General features: G+C 40.3%; 1 protein-coding gene across 2 annotated transcripts in view; it reads right to left on the reverse strand.

The window, feature by feature from the left end:
* LOC118935398 (regulator of microtubule dynamics protein 2) overlaps positions 1 to 9,153 on the reverse strand; it is a 122,055-nt gene extending 112,902 nt beyond the window's left edge. Inside the window, exon 1 of one of the 2 annotated variants that reach the window (XM_057497280.1) lies at positions 8,813 to 9,151. Coding sequence is in view for 1 of the 2 variants with exons in the window: in XM_036931629.2 (XP_036787524.1) it covers positions 9,039 to 9,124 (86 nt within the window). In the remaining variant the exon portion in view is untranslated. Of the gene's footprint in view, positions 1 to 8,812 lie in introns of both variants that reach the window. The other variant, XM_036931629.2, reaches the window with a different exon arrangement.
* Between the last annotated feature and the right edge of the window lie 674 nt (positions 9,154 to 9,827).

Below are 9,827 nucleotides of genomic sequence, written 5' to 3' on the forward strand. Positions count from 1 at the left end.
TTACTGTTAAAAGAACATATGGCATGTGAACAGTCCCCAGGAATGGGTTGTTTTAATTTGTCTGAATTCTCTCAGACTGTTCAAGTTCAGTTGGACAATATCCAACATATCATAGATAAGTTTTCACAAATGCCTAAGGTGCCTAACTGGTTTTCTTGGTTTCACTGGAGATGGCTGGTAATTACAGATATGCTTTGGTTATGTAACTATACTCCTATTATGTTAATGTGTGTGCGCCATTTAAGTAGTAGCTTAAAACCTATATATGCTGAAGTTACTCTACAAGAAGATTTGTCAAAGAAATAATCAATCTTCCCATGTTTTCTTCCGCCTGCTACTTCTATAGCTTTTCTTCTTCCTTCCTAATTACAACCCTTAAATAGAATTCGTGCCTCATATCAAATTTACCGAGTATCATAACTCCTCCAAGTGGTAAAGATACCTCAAGACAAATGCTGGGCATAGAAGCCACAGGGCATAAATATGCAAAGAAGTAAAAAGCTAACCTTTTCAAACAATAAGGCTTCCCTCTCACTTACCAACTTCACATTTCCATGTATGGCCCCGGAAGATGACTGGTTAGCCAGAGACGGGTAAGATTCCTCAAGGGAGGAAGAACCTAAGACAGGCACAGTCGCAGGGGGGCCATCAGGTGAGAAATTGGGGATCAACAGAGGTGAGGCTTAGAACCTCACCCCCCCTGTTCTGAGAGAAATCTTCTGCATATGTGGATGTTTTATTGCCCTGGTCTAGCTTGGATTAACACATAGTCTACAGGCACACACCTGATCATCTACATTTGCTCTCTTACAACACTAAACTATGTTTTCTACCTTTATCTTGCATCTACCTACCACTTAAGCATTTTATTAAAAATAATAATAATAAAGAGAGAAATGTGGTATCCACATATAAATCAAGTAAAAAAACCAAATGAGTATTCATATTTGAACTGACTGTTTAGAGTTCATAATGCATGAGCAAAACCGAAAGTTTCTGTGATGACTGCCCTTGTACTGTTCACCATGTAACTTATTCATTATGTAAGAATTTGTTCTACATGTAAGAACTTGTTTGTTATGCCTCAGAAGATTGGAGACTGATGAAAATTAGGCTTGGGGTGGATTAATGATTGTACATTGAGCACTGACTCCCCTATACAGAATTTTATTGTCGTTAACAACCATTTGATCAATAAATATGAGAGATGCCCTCACAAACAAAAACAAACAAAAAAAAAAGGACAGACTTCCAATGGTAAAATAAATAAGTAACCGGGATGTAATGTATAGCATAAGTAATATAGTCACGATATTGTAACAGCTTGGTAGGGTGATAGCTGGATCCTAGAATTATGTATATAAATGTTCTACCACTGTGTTGTACACTTGAAACTAATGTAATGTAATACTGTGCGTCAACTACCCTTCAATAAAAAATGATTATTAAAAAAAAAAAATGGGAATAGAGGGCAAGTACCTCAACATAATACAGGCCATCTATGATAAACCCACAGCCAACATTATATTGAACAGCGAGAAGTTGAAAGCATTTCCTCTGAGATCGGGAACTAGACAGGGATGCCCACTCTCTCCACTGTTATTTAACATAGTACTGGAGGTCCTAGCCATGGCAATCAGACAAAACAAAGAAATACAAGGAATCCAGATTGGTAAAGAAGAAGTTAAACTGTCACTATTTGCAGATGACATGATACTGTACATAAAAAACCCTAAAGACTCCACCCCAAAACTACCAGAACTGATATCGGAATACAGCAAAGTTGCAGGATACAAAATCAACACACAGAAATCTGTGGCTTTCCTATGTACTAACAATGAACCAACAGAAAGAGAAATCAGGAAAACAACTCCATTCACAATTGCATCAAAAAAAATAAAATACCTAGGAATAAACCTAACCAAAGAAGTGAAAGACTTATACTCTGAAAACTACAAGTCACTCTTAAGAGAAATTAAAGGGGACACTAACAGATGGAAACTCATCCCATGCTCGTGGCTAGGAAGAATTAATATCGTTAAAATGGCCATCCTGCCCAAAGCAATATACAGATTTGATGCAATCCCTATGAAACTACCAGCAACATTCTTCAATGAACTGGAACAAATAATTCAAAAATTCATATGGAAACACCAAAGACCCCGAATAGCGAAAGCAATCCTGAGAAAGAAGAATAAAGTAGGGGGGATCTCACTCCCCAACTTCAAGCTCTACTATAAAGCCATAGTAATCAAGACAATTTGGTACTGGCACAAGAGCAGAGCCACAGACCAATGGAATGGACTAGAGAATCCAGACATTAACCCAGACATATATGGTCAATTAATATTTGATAAAGGAGCCATGGACATACAATGGCGAAATGACAGTCTCTTCAACAGGTGGTGCTGGCAAAACTGGACAGCTACATGTAGGAGAATGAAACTGGACCATTGTCTAACCCCATATACAAAAGTAAACTCAAAATGGATCAAAGACCTGAATGTAAGTCATGAAACCATTAAACTCTTGGAAGAAAACATAGGCAAAAACCTCTTAGACATAAACATGAGTGACCTCTTCTTGAACATATCTCCCCGGGCAAGGAAAACAACAGCAAAAATGAGTAAGTGGGACTATATTAAGCTGAAAAGCTTCTGTACAGCAAAAGACACCATCAATAGAACAAAAAGGATCCCTACAGTATGGGAGAATATATTTGAAAATGACACATCCGATAAAGGCTTGACGTCCAGAATATATAAAGAGCTCACACACCTCAACAAACAAAAAACAAATAACCCAATTAAAAAATGGGCAGAGGAACTGAACAGACAGTTCTCCAAAAAAGAAATACAGATGGCCAACAGACACATGAAAAGATGCTCCACATCGCTAATTATCAGAGAAATGCAAATCAAAACTACAATGAGGTATCACCTCACACCAGTAAGGATGGCTGCCATCCAAAAGACAAACAACAACAAATGCTGGCGAGGCTGTGGAGAAAGGGGAACCCTCCTACACTGCTGGTGGGAATGTAAGTTAGTTCAACCATTGTGGAAAGCAGTATGGAGGTACATCAAAATGCTCAAAACAGACTTACCATTTGACCCAGGAATTGCACTCCTAGGAATTTACCCTAAGAATGCAGCAATCAAGTATGAGAAAGATCAGTGCACCCCTATGTTTATCACAGCACTATTTACAATAGCCAAGAATTGGAAGCAACCTAAATGTCCATCAATAGATGAATGGATAAAGAAGATGTGGTACATATACACAATGGAATACTACTCAGCCATAAGAAAAGGGCAAATCCAATCATTTGCAGCAACATGGATGGAGCTGGAGGGTATTATGCTCAGTGAAACAAGCCAAGCGGAGAAAGAGAAATACCAAATGATTTCACTTATCTGTGGAATATAAGAACAAAGGAAAAACTGAAGGAACAAAACAGCACCAGAATCACAGAACTCAACAATGGACTAACAGGTACCAAAGGGAAAGGGACTGGGGAGGATGGGTGGGTAGGGAGGGATATGGGGGGGGAGAAGTAGGGGGGTATTAAGATTAACATGCATGGGGGGGTAGGAGAAAAGGGAGGGCTGTACAACACAGAGAAGGCAAGTAGTGATTCTACAACATTTTGCTATGCTGATGGACAGTGACTGTAAAGGGGTTTATAGGGGGGACCTGGTATAGGGGAGAGCCTAGTAAACATAATATTCGTCATGTAAGTGTAGATTAGTGATACCAAAAACAAAGCAAAAAAAAAAAAAAAAAGGGCAGTTCCTGTGTGGTAACCTCCAACGAGTTCTACACAAGGGTATAAAGGGCATATAAAAGTGTAGGCAAAGGGTCTGTTTGTGTTTATACAGAAGATCAAAGCCTAATTGGGCTACCCTGAAAATGAACTAAGATACGATATGAAAGAGAACTTCCAACATCAGCACTCTCTGGAAGACTCATGCCAGAAGATGATCATCAAAAAACCCCAACAAAGATCCACGCACTGCTACAGCTGTAGATGCACTCATCCCACCAGTTCCTGGACTTGCCATGGGAATGAGGAAGGAGATATCTAAGCTGGCCTGTGCATACAGTAAAACAACAAATTTGACTGGATCTATACTGTTGGAACTCAACCAAGAATTTGGAGAAGTGCAAATTGTAGTGCTCCAAACTCTTACAACTACAGACTATTTACTGTTAAAAGAACATATGGCATGTGAACAGTCCCCAGGAATGGGTTGTTTTAATTTGTCTGATTTCTCTCAGACTGTTCAAGTTCAGTTGGACAATATCCACCATATCATAGATAAGTTTTCACAAATGCCTATGGTGCCTTAATGGTTTTCTTGGTTTCACTGGAGATGGCTGGTAATTACAGATATGCTTTGGTTATGTAACTATACTCCTATTATGTTAATGTGTGTGCGCAATTTAAGTAGTAGCTTAAAACCTATACATGCTGAAGTTACTCTACAAGAAGATATGTCAAAGAAATAACCAATCTTCCCATGTTTTCTTCCACCTGCTACTTCTATAGCTTTTCTTCTTCCTTCCTAATTACAACCCTTAAATAGAATTCGTGCCTCATATCAAATTTACCGAGTATCATAATTCTTCCAAGTGGTAAAGATACCTCAAGACAAATGCTGGGCATAGAAGCTACAGGGCATAAATATGCAAAAAAATTAAAAAGCTAACCATTTCAAACAATAAGGCTTCTCTCTCACTTACCAACTTTACATTTCCCTGTATGGCCCCGGAAGATGACTGGTTAGCCAGAGACGGGTAAGATTCCTCAAGGGAGGAACAACCTAAGACAGGCACAGTCGTAGGGGCATCATCAGGTGAGAAATTGGGGATCAACAGAGGTGAGGCTTAGAACCTCAACCCCCCATTCTGAGAGAAATCTTCTGCATACGTGGATGTTTTATTGCCCTTGTCTAGCTTGGATTAACACATAGTCTACAGGCACACACCTGATCATCTACATTTGCTCTCTTACAACACTAAACTATGTTTTCTACCTTTATCTTGTATCTACCTACCACTTCAGCATTTTATTAAAAATAATAATAATAGAGAGAAATGTGATATCCACATATAAATCAAGTATAAAAACCAAATGAGTATTCATATTTGAACTGATTGTTTATAGTTCATCATGCATGAGCAAAACCGAAAGTTTCTGTGATGACTGCCCTTGTACTGTTCACTATGTAACTTATTCATTATGTAAGAATTTGTTCTACATGTAAGAACTTGTTTGTTATGCCTCAGAAGATTGGAGACTGACGAAAATTAGGCTTGGGGTGGATTAATGATTATGCATTGAGCATTGACTCCCCTATACAGAATTTTATTGTCGTTAACAACCATTTGATCAATAAATATGAGAGATGCCCTCACAAAAAAAAAAAAAAAAAAAAAAGGACAGACTTTCAATGGTAAAATAAATAAGTAACCGGGATGTAATGTATAGCATAAGGAATATAGTCAAGATATTGTAACAGCTTGGTAGGGTGATAGCTGGAACCTAGAATTATGTATATAAATGTTTTATCACTGTGTTGTACACTTGAAACTAATGTAATGTAATACTGTGCGTCAACTACCCTTCAGTAAAAAATAATTATCAAAAAAAAAAAAAAAAAGTTAAAGGAAAATATGACCATGATAAGAGAAATAGAAGGATTAAGCAGATCCAAATAGAACTCCTAGAAATGAAAAATATTTGAAATAAAATTTCACTGAATGAGATCAACAGCAGACAGTGGGTGTGTGGGTGGGTGGGTGTGTACTGGGCGGAAGTCAGCAAACGTGAAGACACAGCAGTAAAAACCATCTGCTACAGACTAAATGCTTGTGGTCCCTCCCTTCAAATTCATGTTGAAATCCGAATCCCAAGGTGATGGTATTAGGAGGTGGAGCCCTCATAAATGGAATGAGGACCCTTATAACAGCGACCCCAGAAGACCTTTCCACCATGTAAGGTTACAGGGAGAAGGTGCTATGACCCGGAAGCAGACCCTCAGAAGACACTGATGAATCTGCTGGCACCTTGACCTGAGATTTCTCATCCTCCAGAACTGTGGGAAATAAATTTCTGCTGTTTATAAGCCACCCAGTCTATGGCATTTTGTTATAGCAGCACAAATGGACTAAGACACCATACAAAATGAAGCACATAGATGAGGCAAAAAAAAAACAACCCTAAAAAACCCAACCAAAACAAAAAACCAGCAGAGCCTGTGGGGCAAGATCAAACTATCTAAAACATACATAAAGTTACAGGGAAGTGAGGGGTGGGGGAGGGGTGGGGCAAAAAATTCTTGAGGGAAAAATGGCCAAAAAATTTTCCAAATTGGACAAAAACCTATAAACCCAGAGATCCAAGAAGGTAAACATAATCCCAGCCAAATAAGTAAAGAAAAGTAAACCAAGGTACATTATTAAAATGCTAAAAATGTGATAAAGAAATGTTAAAAGTAGCCATCAGAAAAAAAGACATATTAAGTACAGAGAATAGATCAGATTTCAGCAGATATTAACTATTCAAACAAGATAACAATGGAATGACATCTTTAAAGTGTTGAAAAGAACTGTCAACTTCCATTTTTACATCCAGTGAAGTATTTCTCAAAAATGAGCGTAAAATAAAGACTTTTTCAGACAAAGAAAAATTGAGAGAATTCATTGCCAGCAGACATGCACTACAAGAAGTGCTAACAGAGGTTCATCACGCAGAAGGACAATGATAACAGAGAAACCTGGATCTACACACAGGATGAAGAGCACCAAATATGTGGGTAAATATAAAGGTCATTTTTCTCATTTTAAGATTTTTCAAATAAAAGACTTGCTTATTACAGCAAAAATGATAATAGCATATCATGGGATTTATAATATACAGAAGTAAAAAATTAGGGCAACAACAGTTGATAGGAAGGGACAAATAAAGTGTTGTAGGACTCTTAGATTATAATGCAGCGCTCTTAGATTATTATAATTTAATAAAATTAAAAATGTATTGTTATAAACCCAAGGGTGACCACTAAAAAAGCAAATAACAACAACAATGAAACCTCCACAAAGGCATAAAAATAAGCCAATAGTGGAGATAACAATGGAATATTAAAGATATTCAGTTAGTCCAAAAGAAGGGAAGAGGAAAAAGAATATATGGGCAAATAGAAAACAGATAAGGAAAAAAGAAATATCATGGCTATATAGGAAAACGGTGTGAAAAATATCAAAGAAATAACAGTATTTCTGCTTATCAATGGAAAAGATCCAAGTTTTCATAAAAGGAAGATAAATTAATGAAGTTAAAAACAAAGTTTAGAGAATTGCTGTAGCAATGAGCTTGAGAAGGATTCTTAATTCTTTTGTATGTAATATTCACCAACCCCTGAGGCAATTTCTGGAAGATTATTATTTTAAAACTATTAATCCTACCCTTTTACACTTAGACCTGTAATGAAACAGGGCATCCAAACAGGATACTTCCTATGTTCAATGCATATAGTCTAGTGTATTAATCAGGAATTAGACAGACATTCTCTTAGAATTCTTGGAAATAGATTCTTGCTCCTTATTCTTTCTCTTCCATAGAGTATCATTTGAAACATCATATTTAGTTGGGCATTTAGCGTATAAGAAACAATAATGCTTTACCTGTGTATGTGGGATCAAAGGATATAAAACAAGGGAAGGTATAACTGAATTCTCAATTTGTATCTCTCCAATCCTCCTTCTCCCATTCTCACTTCAGCTGTTTTGTTTCTTGTGTCACATAAAACAATGAGGCAATCAAAGAGACTTTCATAAACTGCCACCATGGCATCTACCCACCTTCCCGAATCTGCTCACATCATCTGCCTTTTCTTTCATTACTGAGTGAATGGTTGAGTTGCCATCAAAGGTCAACTGCCATACTTGTGCGCTAAAAACCATCCACCCCCTTTGCCTTCTCAAGTTCACTGCTGCCCCGATTCTCTGGGAATCTCTAGATTCTTAGGGGAAAACATAAAATATTAATTCTGAAAAACTCGAGGAATGTATGCAAAATTTTGCAAGAAGGGTAAAGAACACATCAGGGCTTACAGACAAGCCCGAGGTTTGTCTGCCTAAGGAATCACTTTGAGACACTGAATTTGTGATCAGATTGCCTACAGAGACCTGGCTGACACTTTCTAAGTGAATTCTTCTACTCTTATTTAATCAGGTTTTCACTGTTTTTCCTATTTTATAATTTTTAAAATTTAGGTCTCCCTAATGTTTTGCTTATTTGCAAATGTTTGTCGCACTGAAAATCTGTCCTTCGTTTTGGGTAAAATAGGTGGGAATACGAGTTCGTGCAAAACAAAAGAAAAGTGTTTGCTGGAGGCTGAACGGTAGAAAGACCAGGGAGCCGAGGAAGAGGCGATCGTGTGTGTCCGACAGAAATTCCTCTGGATCTGCAGGGACCGGCCGGGCGGAGGCGGCCCACTGTCAGGTCCCCACGCACACCACGACGGGCTGCCGGCGCGCAAATGCTGGCGACCGCCGGTGGGAGCTTCTGAGGCGCCGGCTCGGAGACAGTGGCACCGGGAGAAGCCGCTGCACGTCTCTCTGGACGGGTGTAACGCACAGTAACGCCGGGAGGCGGGAAGGCGCCTGCATCTACGTGGCCTCCCCGCGGAAGCCCGCGAGACCAGGAAGTGCGGTGGCCGCGGCCGGAAGCGCCGCCTCAGCCCCCTCCAGCCCGGCCGCGTTCCACCCCGCGGGCCTCCCGCCCGCCGCCCACCCCGGCCCGCACCTGTACTCGCTCTGGTTTCCCTGTAGTTCGTGGCTGGGGACCGGGGACCTACGGGCGAGGCGGGCGCAAGGGAAGCGGCGGGCGGCAGTGGTCCCCGAGCCCGTGGGTCCCGAGGTCCGGCACCGCGGCCGCCGCGTCCTGACCCAGATGGCAAAACCGCTGGGGGCGGAGCCCGCGGCCGCCCGCTCCTCCGCTCCCGCCTCTTCCCGCGGGGCGTTCTGCTCACCCGGGGCGGGCGCCAGCGCACCTTTTACAGGGAAGACCTGCGCTCCTCCGGACGCCTCGGCCCGCACCGGGCGTCTTTGTCCGCATGTCGCCTCCCCTCGGCCCGGCGCCCCCGCGCCCACCGCGCCATGGCTCGGGGCCTTCGCCGACCTTGCCCCGCTCCCGCGCCTTACCCTTTCGCTCCCTTAGGCGCAGCCTTAAGCCTTGCTCCGTGTAACAGTAAACGCAGATTTCTTACACTAATTAGTAATCACATCCACAGCCACGTTTTCCAAACTTCTCTGTAAGTCACTTAATCTTTTAACGAACAAAATCCCCAAACTCTTCGTCCCCGCACCATTCTGAGCTTCCTTTTGGTGAAAAGCTGTCTTGGATGCCTAATACTTGAGATTTTACCCATTTTGCTTTCTATGTTTTGTATGGTGAAAAAAAGGATTCCGTCAGATCTTTAAAACTGCACACTCACTTCTGTTTTGCCCTCACATTGAACTTAAGGCTTGCAGAGAATTTAGTCTCGATTACTAAATTCTCTACTATCAGTGTACTGTGTGGAATTAATAACGGGTCACTCCTATTTATCAAAAAACTCCAGCTTTAAAGAAATCAGAAGGCTCATTTACAACCATTGCAATACTATTTAGTAATGAGGATTCTACAGGATCCTGAAAACTAGAATGTCTTGAGTTTTTAAGCAAACTACATTCAAGAATAAACCTAGTCACAGTCATTTTATTAAAACTATATTTTGAAAGATAGACTAATATTTAACCTCTAAGATCTGAAACTAGTA

Source organism: Manis pentadactyla, chromosome 2 (genome assembly GCF_030020395.1).
Source record: "Manis pentadactyla isolate mManPen7 chromosome 2, mManPen7.hap1, whole genome shotgun sequence".
Lineage (NCBI taxonomy): Eukaryota > Metazoa > Chordata > Mammalia > Pholidota > Manidae > Manis > Manis pentadactyla.